We start from the raw sequence: 16,859 nt of genomic DNA on the forward strand, positions 1-16,859 counted from the left end.
TTCTTAATTCAGGGTGTAAGTGCTGAAGACGGACCGCCTGTGTATGAATCCTAGCCCTACCGCTTAGCTTAGTACCTTCGTGTGTGGTTAGGCAAATTCCTAGTTGTTCTGTGGTTTGGTTGCTCCATTTGTACAAGGAAATAATACTAGTTCCTATCTTGTGGGGTTATTGGAAGGAATAAATGAGCTAATTTGTAAATTACTGGGTTGGGAATGTAGCTCTTCCCTAGCATGCATGAGGCCCTGGGTTCTATCCCCATCAAGGAGTTGGGGCTAGGGTGCAAAGGCCTACAGTAGTGAGGCAGCACTTAGAACTGCCTGGCACCCAGTAAGAGCTCAGCATCTGTTAACTGATTTACTGCATGGGGTTTTGTTTTTGTTTTTGTTTTTTCTGAAAGGAAAAATGGATTTATTTCTGATATTCAGAGATTCTAGGTTTTTCTTTTCGAGGCCAAGGACAAAATTTCCTGCAACATAATCTTCCTTGATGCTGACTAGTTTGCACCAGTAGTTAACACTCTCTATGTGGTTTTTGCTGATGCTAATTTTTATTTCATTTTTCATAATTTTCATGTTTGTATTTGAAATAAGATATTTTCTGCTTTTGTTTGCACATTGTTTTCCTTGTATTTGGAGTTTTTCATCACTCATCTCTTTTTTTCAGGAGTCTTCTGAAAAGGAGACAATGTCTGTAAGTCTAAATCAGACTATAGCACAGTTACAGCAGTTGCTTCAGGCTGTAAACAAACAGCTCACAAAGGAGAAATAACACTACCAGGTTTGGGTAAGAATAAATGGAGTATTGCTGTCTATTAATTGACGTAGTGGGAGAAGGGTATGTGTGATATATATTTACCACAAATCAAGAAAATTCATTTTTCCAAAAGAAATATTTCCTCATTATTTCTGTCAGAACTTTCAGATGATAGCCTTTACCTTCTTTAGAGTTTTATCTCCATCTTGTGTGTAGTTCGAAGGCCTTTTGGCTTGGAAGGGACAAAACCTTTATCTTTGCTAAATTTGATCTTTATATTAAACACACTCTCTTGTGACTTGGCGCCCTGGGTTTGTCTGTTGCCACAATACCTGGTACATCATTAGTTTCTTCTGATCTTAGGTCAGGTGAAATATTTGTATATCTCCTCCCTACCCCTCTGTTCATGACTTGGTAAAATAAAGTGACCCACAACATTTTTACTGAAGATTGATGAACATAAAGTCATCACAATTTTTTTTTTAACATAAACACACAAAATTTACCATATACCTGTTGATGGGAGTATTAGACTTCTTTATTTAAGTTTGCTTTTGTAGGTAACCTAAGAAATCTATTAATGCCTGAGCTGAAGGTTTTAATTGAGGATAAATCCACCCATCATTAACAAAATCATGTTATAAACTTTTATTGCCCGTATTACCTTGAAAAGCTCAGGATGATTAGCACTTAAATAATGACTTTTATTTTAACTGGTGAATGCAGGGTTTTTTGTTGTTGTGTTGTTACCTGGATTTTACTGATTTTTTAATATCTTAAGTTACACTGCCTAGAGTATTTGAATACACACTGAATACTTCAGATATTATTCTTTTGAGGCTGTTTAAAATAATCACACTCTCCTGTAGACCCAAAGGGGCAACTAACCATTGAATTGTGCCTTTCAGAACCCATACCTAAGACTGATGGCTTTACACAGGCCTCAGGGATAGGTTGAGTAGCCTGAAAAAGATGATGGACCTTGTCTTAGTTACTTTTCTCATTGCTGAGAGAAAATACCTGACACCCAAAGTTAAAAAAGGAAAGGTTTATTTCAGCTCACAATTTGTAGAGGTTTCAGCCGTAATGAGCTGGCTTCAGGGCAGGGTGGCATGGCAGAGGGGCACTGTAGAGGAGAAGCAGTTCATGGCAGAGCAAGGCAGGCAGAAACAAGTGAGCGGAGCAGCTTCTTTCGTCCCTTTATATTTTGCCAAGGCTACCCCCTCCCCCAGGGAGGATAGCACTCAGGTCTAGAGTAATTTAGGGATCAGACACCCTTAATCCCAGCATCGGACATCCTGTCTCCAGCCAGCTCTGAGAAAGCCTCATCTGCACCACATGAGACTCTGGAGGGCTATTCAGACACAAGCCATAACAGTCCTCCACTTTGGTGGTGCAGGGCACACCTTCTCACTTTTATAGGCTGCTCATCCTCTGACCTATTTTAGTATGTGTTTTTCTTTAAAATGCTAATTTAGGTCAGATGCTTTTCAGAAGATCCTGCCTAATAAACCCTTCTTTTTCTCTTAAGTATCAGCAAAAGTAATGACACCTCATCTCAGTCTTTTATCCTAACCAGAGCTAACCTCTCTGGTTTCCTGGGGTTCCACTTCTGCCACATCATCTTTCTCCCAAATTAGGAAACAGCTTGCTTCCTGCTTCTGGTAACTCTTTCTTCTCTCCTTCCCGTCACTTCAGCCTCACTCTCTCGGAATGCTTCTTCTGTCCAGTCTTGAAAGCATGCACAGTGTGGCTTATTTTAATCTTGTGTTTCTTTCAGTTCACCACCCTACTTTTTCTCTTCACTATTTAACAAGGATTCTTGTAATAAGAAACGTATCACAATACTGACTTCTTTCCTTGCTCTTAATTCCTTTATCCATTTTAGAATGGCTTCTGTCCAAAGAACCCGTCTTTGATGACATCATTAATAATTTTTAACCCTGCATCCAATCACAGGCCCTTCATGGCATGTGATGAGATAGTAGAAGTATGTATGAAATATGCTAACTGTGCTGAAATCAGTCAACAGGCCTGGTGTTACTGGAGAAGGGCTTAATCTGTCAAGCATAAAAATGTATAAAATTGGGCCAGGAATTTAGCTCAGTGGTTCCGCCGCCTGCCTCACAAGCCCAAGGTCCGGAGTTTGATCCCTGGTACCAAAAAATAGAAATATATAAGATTGCCAATTGCCTCTAGACTTTGTGAATATTTATTCATGAGTGGAGAGTTGTAAATTTCTGAGTTGGTTTTTAATGCTTCTCACTGGCCTTAGATTTACGTTCTCATGAGTAGGACTAATAAAAATGGGGTTGCAGTGTTGTCCTCTTCAATGTTACCTAACAGGATTTGGCTCACGTTGTAAAATATTTACCTAAAAGCTTCATCTGAATCCTGAGAAAATTTTGATTAGCGTGAGTGTAATTGCTTTGAAAGGGTATGCTAGGTCAAGTGAAATATGTACAAGAAAAATGTATTCTGATTTGACTTTTGTTGCTTTGTTTTAAAGTTAATTTCTTTCTGATCTTTTACAGAGTGAAGTAATTGGGAAACTTCAGTTGAGGACAGCAGAAGGCATTGTATTATATTTTGCCAAATTAAAGCCTTATTTATGTTTTCACCCTTTCTATGTCAGAAACACTGAACAGAGTTTTGTCTTTTCTAATCTTGTTAGACTACTGATTTAAAGAGAAAAATTTAAAGAGAAACCAACTCTGTAGACACCTTCAGAATTTAGTTTTATAATAAAAACTGTTTGAATAATTAGACCTTGACATTCCTGAAGATAAATGTGTACTATTTTACCTTGTTCAATTCAATTGTTCAGAAGATCAAAGTGGTAAAGACAATGTAAAATTTCACATTTTAATACTGATGTTGTACACTGTTTTACTTAACACTTTGGGGGAGTAACTGCCTCTGACATCAACTCAAGACACTTTTGTTGCTAAATGTAATCAGTTTTTGTAATGGCAGTCAGCAAATAAAGGGATGCTTATTATTCAAACTTGAGTTAGCCTAATTCTCATTGTGCTTTATCAGAGTTCATTAGCTCTACAGGTGGACATAATTTAGAACACAATCACAGCCATCAAACAAGATGAGTAAGTCTTGTTACTTAGGTAACCTTTCCAGTTGGAGCTGTGGGTCTTCTCTGCTGCTGTGCTGTGTAAACTGTGACAAGTGTGCTGTGGGTTACAGGAAGGATGGAGCAAAATTTAGGATTTCAGATTTAATACCCCACTCCTAGTACAGGAATTCTATTTTACTTTTACTGCTACTATTGATTTTAAAGTAATAATAACTAACTTTAGTTTTCTTTTGCAGGCACGTATTACAGAGTTTAGATGGCTTTGTTGATGAAAGTTTTTAAAAATAATTTGGTACAACACTGTTCTTTTCAGGTGACAAATATTTTGTGCCATTGTACCTTGGAGGCTACAAAATAGTATCATTCCTGTTTCTTGAACATAATAGTCATGCTTCTGCCACAGGCACTGTGCACTTCCTTTTCTTTGCTAAGAACTCTTCTTTTGAATATCAGCTTTTGTTTGCTTGTTTACCATCTTGAAATCTGCTTAAATAATACTTTTCTTATAAGATCTTTTCTGACCATTCAGTATCCCCTCTACCCTACTTCTTCGGCTTCATTTTTATCTGTAATACTTAGGGTTCTCTAACAGATAGCCTTGTTCCTCCCCATCCCGCCACCAGCAAGTAAGCTCTGTGAGGGCCAGAACCTTCTTTTTGGGTTCTTTGCTGTATCTCTGTTCCTGAGAAAGTGTTGATACTTGTGCTCAAATATTAAATAAATGAATGGATGAAATTCAGTTTTAGACTCGAGGATTAACTCAAGTGGGGCCTCCTAACTTTTTTTCTCTCAGCACACATACCAAATTGAATTTCTAAAGTATCCAGAGATAAACTGAAGAGGCTGCCCATTACCAGTGGTGACTGCCTTGGGGATTCAGGTCACCTTGGCCCTTCGGTGCAGTAAGCCCCTTGCAAGCAGTGATCACAGAAGGCTACACTACCACCTCCAGGTAAGTCAAGAGATGACTGTTCATGACCCCATTCATCACCAAGGCCCCCAGAGAAGGTAGGACAATGGGAAAGCTAAAAAACAAGTAATGAAGCTGCCACTAAGCTGCCAGTAGCCTCGTGTGAACTGAGGGCACGGCAGGTGGGAAACAAGTTCTTATACTGGGCTGCGCTGGACTTTTGTTTATGGAAGGTAAAGGAGAAATGGGGATCTGTTCAGGATGAGAGGTGAGGTAGGCTCCGCAGAGCAAAGTTGAAGACTGGTTGGGAAAAGAGACCACATTCAGGCTGTTCTACAAACTGGTAGATTTTTCTCATTTCACTCAATTGTTGGTCATCTGTACTTTCGTAGACAATTGGACATTTAATATTCATCAGCAGAATTCTATTAATGACATCACTTGTACAGATTATCATACCAGACTTTTTCCCCTTGGAATAGGGCCTCACCGTGGTGTTCAGGCTGGCCTTGTAGTCACTTCATAACCCAGGCTGTCCTTGAACTCGTGATCCTCCTGTCTCAGCCTTTTGAGTGCTGGGATTACATGTGTGCGCCACATTTTAAAACAGTGACATTAGTTCATTTAATTTTTACGAAATGTTGGGATGGGAGAAGAGTGCTTACATCTTAGGACTTTATAAGGTCTTAGCTTCTAAGAGGAACCAAGATTCTGACCCTCAACTTAAGCTGTCTGGCTTGATTGCCATATTTAGATTCATTTATAGATAAATATACATTCCTATGTATGTGTGTGTAAATATAAATGTATTTTAAGTTGCTAGAATTTTTCACACTATAAGTAGAAAATCAGTAATTTTCACTATAAGACTATATTTGTTTTTGATGTTAATATACATTTTCCATTTTGCCTTTTCCCTTCATTGTACTCTTTAAGGGATTGTCTACCTCAGTGGTTCTCAAAAGTGCAGTCTGTAAACCACTGGGCATCCCCATCCAGGGGCTTTCAAGCTCACAACTTACAGGGTGAGATATATTTTCCTTTTTCACCATACTGACATCTGATGGTGTCTGAGCAAGTCTCAACCAGACTTCAGATGGTGCTAGTGTACTGGTGCTGCATTTTTAGCACCACTCACTTCCAGTGAACAGTATCAGAGTCACCTGAGAACATATTTGCTGATCTATAGAGGTAGTAATGAATGTGAGTTTTTGATATGTGTAATGAAACGTCAACATTTGGAAGATCTGTATGACTCAGTTAACCAGTATTTTCTTTCCATTGTTAAAAAGTCCCACATGGAGGGGCCGGGGATTTAGCTCAGTGGTTCCGGCGCCTGCCTCACAAGAGCAAGGTCCCGAGTTCGATCTGCGGTACCGAAAAAAGTCACACATGGATAAAAGAAGCCTTCAAAGAACAAGATAAACCAGTGAGTCTGTAACAGAGGGCACAAAGTTCCTGATAGTTTCCAATTCCAAATTGTGATGAAAACTTGCTGAGGTTGGTCATAGCATCAAGGACTATCCATAATTATCTGAAATGGTTAACTCTTTCCAAGGACATGGCTGTGAGAGGCCAGATTTTCCTCATATATTTCAAATAACTAAACTATCAAATTGAATCCAAAAAGTTGCCTTATTAAGCCATATATTAAAGAATTGGAAACATGTAAAGCCGTGCCACTGTCCTGTATAATTGTGGTTATACTTTCCTGTTGGGTATTTTATTTAAAGCAAGATATCTGTTCAACCAAAGTAACCTATATTAATGTGTCTAATTTGTTAAGGTCAGTTCAGGATTCTCAGACCATACTTTTGGGGCCATGGGTAGAGCCTCCTAGCTCTTCTGGTTTTCTCCTCTATAACTTGTGTCATCTGCCAGGTTGGCTCATGGTCTTTGCTGGACCACTTGGCTTCCCTTAGAACCACAGGGACATTTCCCTTTTTAGTGACCCCCCTTTTACAGTCTTTCTGTTCAGGAAGTTGGTGACTCATTGAAGTTGTAGGACTCATTAGAGGGATCCAGTCACATCCTGGCTTCTGGCTGATCTTGGGGCCAGGGGGCAAGGGGCAAAATATTGGTGTCCCCTTTGCCCAGTTACCTTTTTACCTTTGGCCTCTTAATCCTCAGTTGTTGAGCATCTAGCAGGTCAGTTACAATAGTACTGAGGTGGGATCAGTAAGTTCAACTGTGATTTACTGGATATTGAGCCCTCTGAAGTACAAAGTCGGGCCAGAGAACTATTACTTCTTTTACCAGTCATGGTTGTCTTAGAAGTCAAATTTCTGTGGAATGTTAACAGGTAACAGTTACAAAGTTTTTCAAGGAAAATTTGAAATCAAGAGCAAACATTGTAGCACAGCAATCATGAATTACATTAGAACTATTAGGTTTTTGCTATTATCGCTCAAATTTAATTTTCTGTTTTAGTATAGAGTAATTTTTAGTTGGTTTCCTTTACCTAATAAGATATGAAATGACAAACTTTCCCCTAAACATTTTTTAGCAACATGTCTTTTAAAATAGAATGTACTTGTTTTCAGATATACTTAATAGTTTATTGATCAACTATATAGTGTTTGTGCACATGTAACTATAATTATACAATTACATAATCATATAAATGTAAAATTAGAAAAGTCCATCGGTAAACAACTTTTGTTTGGAGGTCAGTATGACGTGACAAAATATTTTTAAGTTTCACATCCTAGTTCGCTTGTACACTTGGGAAACAGATACATTTAATATACCATGAGATTAGTAATAATTAGCATCACAGCTATACAAAAATCTTTACATATATTTCCTTGGTTTTTACTCTTAAAATTTAATTACTTTAAAAGGTTTATATGGTATAACTGCATTGGTATAATTAAAGTACATTAGTAGAGCTCTTACAAGTTTAGGAAACAATGTTAATAAGTACAAATAGACTTACTACCCAGTATATAAGTGTATCTCCTTTATATAGCAAAATGCTTGTTTGATCAAACCCAGTGCACATAGATCAAATTTTGAACAGCAGGACCAAATTTAAAGAGATACCAGAATATTTTATCATTTTATATCCCTAAGTCCTAGATGTAATGTGTATTATATAAAAGAGCATTTAGTGCATGTATTAAGCTTAACTTTAAAAGCTTAGTTTTACAGCATGTTTTGCCTTCAGATGGATATACATTTCTAATTGCATATATATAGTGCTATAAACTAAGCTTAATAATTGTTTATTTGGACAGTCATAATCTGAGTATTGAAACCATTTGATAAGTCAACATTTGAATTTAATTTTAGTTTACCTAACCAAAGAACTAACAAATATAAAACATTTTTATCTACTTTTTGTAAACTGAACTAAGAGTATTTTCTTTTTTCTTTGTTTTAATGACCAAAGAAGGGAATAACAGTAATTACATTGTGTACTGTTATCTTCAAAGTAGTTACTCAGTATAAGGCATAAACCAAAAAGATTCTTTAAAAAAGGAAACAACAGGTAATAACAAATTTTGTTTTCAGCAAACTAAAACTTCTATTATAAATAAAACCAATTTGTATATATGTTGAAATATTTTTAAAACAACAAAATATGTAATTGGGGAAGTATTTGAAGTTTCTCCCTACTTCCTCTTTGTCACTTTTCTATTTTCCTCTGTATTTAGAAAACTTAACCCTTTTCATTGAAGCCAATTTAAGCATAATAATTTCTTTAATAATATTTGTTGGGGTGTCTAAGACTGGGGAAAAACTGGAGAAGCCGCTCTTCAGTGGAGAAAGCTGCAAAACTTCATTGAGGCAGCTGTGTTTTAGCCATAGAGAGGCATTTTGTTCAGTAAATCCCCAAGCCCAATGTATAGAGAACAGGGGAAGGGGACGTTACCAGAACCTCTGCAGTGAGTCCTGGTCTCCTGCGAGCCACGGCAGCACACGGCGAATGACAGCAAAGGTAGACAAATGAGACTGAGAAGAAGCTGAGCTTTGGGTCTGATCAGTGCTGCTCCGGGCAGCCCGCAAAGCTGAAAGCCCTCAGTTTACCGCACCTTTTATTCAGTACTCAGTACATCAGGAGAAACAAATGTAACTAATGACTTGCAGAGAGTTCAGTACATCCTGCGTAAATAAGACGGTAACAGTCCAAGATCAAGGAGGAACTGAGTAGGTGTTTGTTCCTCCCAGGATGTTCTCAGCTCCCAGGATGTTTCTTGTCCTGGAGAATCACAGACAGCATCACCGGATCACTGAGGTCTCAGTTGTGACCGGAGGCCAAAATGCAATGTCTCGGAATTCCATAGCTGGGCTGTAGGCAGGAGAACTAGGCTAACCGAATGATTTTTCCCTACAATTATGTAGCATTGCTCCCGGCACCAATGAACCTCATTTAGGGGAAATTCTTATTTATTATTTAATATAAAATTATATATTACTAATTTAACTTAGTCAATTTAAGAAAGCAGTCTTAAACATTTGTATATTAGTAATTTATGAAAACAATAGATCAAAATATATTCTTTTTATAAGCCTTAAGAGGGCTGGGGGATTTAGCTGAGTGGTTCTGCCACCTGCCTCGTAAGTATAAGGTCCTGAGTTCAATCCCCAGTACCAAAAAAAAAAAAAGTACAATTTAAAAATATAAGCCTTAAGAATCCAAGAACACTTGAATTTATATTTAGCAATTGATGAATTAAATCTTATTTGTACTTATTTTCTCATTTTAACAGTTTATTTAGATGACTCATGAGAACAAAAGCATAGCATTCTTAAGCTATATTATTTTTATATTTAACCAAGGAAAACTTCTTGGAAGTTATCGTACACAGAAAACAATGGACATGACATTTATAAAACATTTTTTTTGATAAATGCTATCTTGGTTGTCTAACAATCTGGGCAAAAATATATCACCAATTTAAAAAAAACTTTATATTTATTCACTTGCTGTTAAGCCATGTGAACAAAATATTTGAACTAACATGAGTGTCTATAAGTCAATTTAAATAGAACATTTTTTAGAGGATAACATACTTGAGAGTTACACAGAAACATACATATTAACCTAAATCACATAACCTTTATGTTACCAAATGAAGGTTGTTATGTGTAAGTTTTACGTAAGCCTTGAGCCTAGCAGTTCTTACCCTCTAATGTTTTGCCTTTGGTTACCCTTGAAGATTTATATAGTTGGTATTTTTTTCGGTGGAAAACTTTAACAGAACCTGAGGTCTATAAAGGGCAAAAAATAAAAAAAGTATTGAGGCCCCTAAAACTTTCTTTTAAATAAAGTAGCTGCAGTGCTTTTATTAAAACAGAATAACAGGAAGACAGACAACATATAGAACACATAAAAAAATGTGTTTAATCTTAGATGTATTGGCCATGCTCAATTATAATCTTTTTATCGTCTTAGGTTTATAACTATCAATAGACTGGTCAGAATTTTTCCAGGAGTTATTATCTCTTTTCTTAAGTCATAATGGTATTTTCTTTAATACTTCAAGCTACTCGAGTACCTTCCTGTTAACATAGACTTACAACCAGTAAGAATCAGAAAGGAAAAGAGAGAAGATCATTGAGGCCTTGCAGTTTAGGCTTTAATTTACTTTTGGAGGAAAATCAACCTTTTAAAATCTTGTTTTATATTAGTCCCAAATTCATAAAATATAACCTTGAGGTGACATTTTGGGGATACTGAGTTACCTATAATCATAAAAGATTTACTGCATGTCTTTAAGATCTCTCTTGTGCACCTTTGGAAATAGAAAGGAAAAGGAAAAGACTGGATCCTATTTAGGTTCCTAAGGTCAGGGTGCATGTTCAGCCCTCCTAGTACCAGGGTCATGTTGCATGTGCAGCTTGCCATGTTTTCCACAACCAGAACTGCCCCAAGGGCAATTCCATCCTGTTAGCCCAGATCCGAACCATCACAGTTGGCAGCTCAGCCCTATTACCCTAGAGTTGGAGCCACCCAGAATTGGCGGCTCTGCCCTGTTTTCTGTCACTAACTACCTGCAAGTCATACAGAAATCTGTTGCTCCTGTCCAGAACAAGCATCCTTGTTCCCAGCATATAGCTTTTCCAACATTTATTAACAAGATCTTGGGAAGCAAGAGGAGTTTTGCACAAGAGCTGAATTTTACTCAAAAATCTGCACACCGTGCCTGCCTGGCAATGTGCAAGGTCCTGAGTTCAATTCCTGATATTTAAAAAAATTCTACTGCAAAGATCTTTATATCTAGGCACCTATAGCACACACAGGGAACTCAGAGGGTTTGAAAAGTCCAGAGACGTCACTTAGCAACTATAGATCACATACCATTTTAGATAGGGAGGTAAACTTGAGGCCCACATTATCATAATACTGGAACCAAATAAGATGGAAGAAGAGAACCAGCATTAGGCAACCAAAAGAAGTCCCAGGAAAAAATACCTATAGGCAGGGCTTGACAAGGCTGCAGGACCCAGAAAAGTGATGGTAGACAGCTGAGAAGGGCTGAAGTGGTGCTTCCTGTTTGTCTGTGGACCTCTAAAACAGAGGCCGTGTCCCACCCGCTCGTATGAGGTGTGGGACACACTAGGCTCTTGCACCCTAATTACCTGCCTCTCCTTAATACCAGAAGAAAGTTAAAGGATTTGAGTTTTCTGACAGATAAAAGTCGGAGGTAGAAGGGACAAGAGCTTTCCTAGGTAAGAGGAGGGGAAAAAAAACTGGGTTCCTTGGTTTGAGTCCATAGACTTCCACAAATCTCGTGGATCAGGTCAGTCATCACCTGAATGACCACTTGAATCTGCACAGCTTAGGAGATCCCCCCCCGCCCCCCAAAGGGCAGTTGTGGTATTATTGTACACAGCTAAGTTAATTAGATATAGGCAGTTAGGGCCAAGCCCTCAAGGGAGTCGGCACAGAAGACAGTTGAGGCACATTTATTAAAGGCCAGGATTCAAAAAGCAGGACTACACTCACCTCCTTACCCTGGGGATGAACGGCAGTGACCGATTTAGTCTAAACAGGCATCAGTCACCTTGGGTGGGGACCAAAACCTCCCTAGACTGTTCCTTCCTGGAAATACTGTTCTATGCAGGTTTGCTGGGACTCGCTTCCCCATTTGATCCCCATTTAATCAATATCACCTAAGCAATTATACTTGTAATCTTCCTGGTTGACCATAGTTTTGTCTCACCTCATACCCACCTTGTGATTTTCCATTGGACCTTACTAGTTAGCTTTATCCCACTTTGTACCTGCCTCACCTTGTGGCTTCTTTGCCCCATAAAAGTCCCCTGAGAAGCAGAGTCCTGGACAACCCACTTTGTTGGTGTTCTCTCCTGTCCCTGTCAGGCAGGCGCTGTCTTTCCCTCAATGAATTCTCCCTATTCTTAAACTCTGTTGTTCCTAGAATTCATTCTTTGATTGTAGAGAACAAGAAGTCAGCATTTTGGATATCTAACAGGTTGGGAGTTAAAATATTTCCTTTACATTATTTAGAGGTCCTACATCATACACCCTGTTTCGGTATCAAGTGGACTGATCTTACGCACTTTGGTTTTGAGAGTAGAAAAAGAACAGTCTCAAAGACTTCCTTCCCTCAGCCTAAAGGGTTTAGGACCCACAAGTGTGTATGCTTTTGGAAATTGCTTTTGCTGTTGTGACCTGGAGATCAGTTCTCTGCACCGTGTCTCAAAATCAGGGTTTCCCATGCCGGTTACACAAGAAACTGTGCTCAAGACGCTGGATGGGGCCTCATCCTTATTTTGTCTTCCTGGGCAAGCAAGATTTTTAGAGTCCCATCTAACTCTAGGACGAGTGTGTATGTGGGGTGCTGACCTAAAGGAATACCGAGTAAGGCCATGACATGTGTGGAGGAGTTCCTCCTGACATCTCTTCCCATTTCCCATCTGAGGGAGCAAGCGCCTCTCCTCTTTGGTCCTTTTGTAAGTATTCATTTTCTAGGGACTTAGGAGTCTCTAACTGCTGCAAAGGAAAAGCCCTAAGGCTATAGAAGTCTGTAGACAGGAAGAGAGAAAAAGAATAAAAAAAGATAAACTATGCTTCAGAGGCCAAGGTGTTGAGAGAAGTAGGGAAGAAAGAAAAACTGAAAAGCCTTTGGCTGAACTACCGAAGTCACCCCGTGTATGTCTCTTTTACCTCCTGTTGCTGGCTCACCGAAAGAAAATGTCACCAGCTGGGTCTGAGAGGTTTCTCATGGTGAAATAAAAAGCTTAACCCACCCTTTTGTAGCAGGTTTGTTGATTCCTGTTGAGGAAAAAGAGTTCAGGACACATCAGTAAGAGGCATGGGAAGTGTTTACGAGAGGTCTAGGACACAGTTGAGTGATGTGCGGGCACTCAAAAATGAGATGCATTACACTTTGGAACTGGGAACATTTATACTTTTCTTGAAGGGGTGGAAAGCCTGGAAAAGGTGGCCACATCCCAGAAAGGTGCTGGCCCATTCTATAGGTACTGGCATTATTTGGGGTGGGGTGGGGTGTGGGGAATTTAAACCTATTTTTGGTTTGTTCGATCTGTTCCTTTATCTTAGGATCAGACTCCTGCTCCTTACTTTTTCAATTAAGACAATTTATGCACTTTCAGTATTACTGAGGAATTTGGAATGCTATGGTCTTGGTAGGAAAGGAGCCTAAATTTAACCCAAAGGAATGCTGATACGGATCACCTTGGATAATTTCAGCTGGGCCTGGAAGTTGTAGTCTTAATAGGACAATTTTTAGGTATGATTTCCTTGTTTCCTCTCTACCTTGTATTTCTTCTATCCTACCTCAGATACATGGAATAGAAATTTTAAGAACAAGCTTTTAAATGTCTAAAGGAGTTCTGAGACAAGAAATTTGAGAGCCACTGGTCTGAGATGGATGTGTGTGTGTGTGTGTGTGTGTGTGTGTGTGTGTGTGTTTCCAATACATTTGCGTTATATCAGACAACATCAGAACTTCTTGAGATGTATTTTGTTATTCATTTTTTTATATTATGGTTTTAATTTTTTTCCTTTATTCTTTGCCAGTTGGTCTGTAAAATTTATTTTTAATAATTTTGTTTTTAGGCTGTACATTTTCCTCTGGAATTCTTGGTGTCTCAGATTTTAATATGCAAGGATTTTGTTGTCTTCAAGTTCTTAATTTTTTTAGAGTCATGAATATTTCAAACATATAGAAAATAAAAAAATCTATATCCCCTTTATCAAACTTGATATTTTGTTATATTTACTTGAGTTTTTTAAACAAAAGAAAGGAAGCATTAGGTATAGTTAAAACATCTTGTATACTTTTTGATCCTGCAGCATGGAAGTTGAGGTTTTTACATTTAATTTCAGTTGTTAAACAATTAAATACCCATGTATATATCCATCAAAACATAATACTGTTTTGTATGTTTCCTAAATTTGTATAAATTGTTCTGCCCATTTGCCTCTATTGCTTATTACTAGCTTTAAATTTATACATGCACACCGAGGCTATACTCTTAGGTGAAATAAATAGGACACACGTGTAAATACCAAATAGTTTCTCTAGTGTGAGAAACGGAAAGTGTAAATAAGGGCTGAAAGGTATAATAGATAATGTAAAATTGGAAGAAAAGGGCAAAGGGGAGGGGGAAATGGGAGGCATAGGGGAAAGGAAAGAAGGGAATGGAATTAATATGAGAAAATGGAAAAATGGAAACAAAGTCTTTGTAAATAGGGAGGGATGGAGGGGTTGAAGGGAGGGCAGGGGAAGGGGGAAAAATAAGAACCAAGAGAGATTACGTAAAGGTGCAGATTTCCAATGATGAATGTCATTATATTGTACACCTAAAATGTACCAATAAAATTAATTTTTAAAATCTATAAAATTTATACCTGCAGATTTTACTCATTTTAAACCTATGACTATGCCATAATTTGCATGTTCTTCTGCTAAGTAAAGCAGTTGTCACTAGTTGTCACTAGTTGATAAAAATTTTTATATAACTTTTCTTTTGATTTTCTTTAAGATTTCTTTTGGAGTGTTTTTCATTTTCCACATCCATGGATTGTTTTTAAAGATTGTTTGCTGTCATCGCATTTGAGTCAGTTAACATGACCTGGATAACATCAATTTCCTGGATTTGTGTTGATTTCAGAAAAAAAAATGATAAATCCAAGAAGGCAACCTTGGTTTAAAATAGAAGAAGGTACTGGTAAGAAAATAAAGCTTTTATAGGAAATGATTTTATTATTCTGAAATACTGTGTGTTCTTACTATACCACAGTAGTTATTATCCTCATTACATAAAAAACCAGAATTTGGGAAATTTTTTTTTTTTGGTGATCTCAGGGATCCATAAAACAAACAGATGGGAAAGGTCATATTTACATTTAATTTCTGCATTGTCTCCTGCTTTTGCTATGAAAAATCCAGCAGTTAGGAGTTTATGAGTTAGAGTCTGCTCTGCCTGAGCTCCTCAATGCAAAGTTCTTGGGATTTCATTCAGTGTCAAGCACAAAGTTCCTGTTTATCTGCTGAGGGCAGTATTCATTTCACGTATCTAAGGTATTGTTGATTTAATTTGTAGACTGAAGTTATAGGAGTGGGAGCTTTCTTCCTTAACATGTATGAATTCTGTTGATAAATTGCATAGACTCTTTGAACCCATGCATCTAGTTTTTTCTCCATCATAGCTGTGGAAGTAAAATTAAAATGTGACTATAGCAAATTCTAACTCAAATAGAGTTTTCTTCAATGATTTCTTTGTTGCCAAGTAAGTGGTCATTATTTGTGAATGTTCCAAACAGCTTAAAAGCATATGTTTTCTACTTGCTACAATTTCTTCTTAAATGAAAATTCTTTTGGTTTTCAAGCATTGCTAAATATTTACTAGTTAAATTTTATTATTCCTATAAATTTGATAAATGTGGTGAGGAAAAAATGGCAGCATGTGGACAGTTTACTGCCCTGGATATTCATTACTCTCAAATAAGACTAAAATACATAAGTGCCAATTGGTGGTTGTCTTGGAATTTCTTGATATTTCTTCTTGATATTTCTTTGCTGAGTATTTTAAAAACAAAAAACTGAAGCCAGGTAGGTACTTTTCCTTTTTGGTGAATTTCTTTTCTTTTTCTTTTGGTACCGGGGATTGAACTCTGGTCCTTGCGCTTGTGCAGCAGGTGGCGAAACCGCTGAGCTAAACCCCCGGCCCCTTTGGTGAATTTCTTTACTGCTCCCTCCGCCAAGTCTGAGTATGCATGAATACTATTCTCCAGCAGACTAATGTTATAATTACTATCTCATTGAAGGAAACATTGGTTGCAATCAGACAAACAAACTTTTCTCACTTTTGATACCAAGGACAGGAAGATTTGTGCAGCGTGACAGTATGAGGGTAATATAGAAACTCCAGTAGGCATACAGGTTTTTAATGGAATCTTGGCTTTAATGCTCTGTTAGGGAGCAGTATCTATAGATTTGCCCTTCTATTAAAACAGATAAGCATATGCAGCCAGATGATGCAGAGATTTTTTTTTTTTTTTAAAAAACGAACTAATTATAGTAACTTTCTGCTGTAACTTGACAACCACTTTGAGTAAACTAAATGTATTTCCTACTTACACTTGCATAGATAATACAAGAGTTTCTCATATGTGCTGAGCACCTGGTTTTAATGTCAGGAGTAGTGTGAACAAACACCTGGCCTCTTGCTAATGACTCAGAGGTACCTTGATTCATGAACTTAATTCATTCCATGGTTCATGGAGTTCTGGTCATGAACTGAATCAGATTTCCCCATGTAGTTAAATGTAAATAAGGTTAATCCATTCTTACCCCTGCAAACCTGGTCGCAAACAGATTTTTGGTCACGAACTGAGTCAAATTTTCCCATAAAGTTAAATTGGAAATAAAGTTAATCCATTTTGAAACACATGTAACATTATTAAATCACAGAACTAGGAAACAAAGTACTGTATGCAGAGAGAAAATACTAGCCTTGTTTGAAGTGACTTAGGGTCTGGAGGACAGCAAGGTCATGGGGAGGAGGTTGTTGTTGGGAGAGAGTCCCCTCCATAAGGACGTGGGAAGGCCTCCTTCAGGAGTTTCTTTGTCTCCTAGCTGCAGGGTCAATTTTAATGAAAGATC

General features: G+C 37.7%; 1 protein-coding gene across 30 annotated transcripts in view; it reads left to right on the forward strand.

Moving 5' to 3' along the window:
- Ktn1 (kinectin 1) overlaps positions 1 to 3,766 on the forward strand; it is a 119,268-nt gene extending 115,502 nt beyond the window's left edge. For all 30 annotated transcript variants that reach the window (XM_087203973.1, XM_087203987.1, XM_087203991.1 and 27 more), the window contains 2 exons: positions 665 to 784; positions 3,289 to 3,766. In XM_087203973.1, coding sequence (XP_087060099.1) covers positions 665 to 769 — 105 coding nt within the window. In that variant the 3' untranslated portion in view covers positions 770 to 784; positions 3,289 to 3,766. The remainder of the gene's footprint in view (positions 1 to 664; positions 785 to 3,288) is intronic.
- Positions 3,767 to 16,859: the final 13,093 nt, after the last annotated feature.

The sequence above is a fragment of the Heterocephalus glaber genome, unplaced genomic scaffold (assembly GCF_053883595.1).
Source record: "Heterocephalus glaber isolate CG9 unplaced genomic scaffold, H.glaber_assembly_v1.0 deba00001826, whole genome shotgun sequence".
Classification (NCBI taxonomy): domain Eukaryota; kingdom Metazoa; phylum Chordata; class Mammalia; order Rodentia; family Bathyergidae; genus Heterocephalus; species Heterocephalus glaber.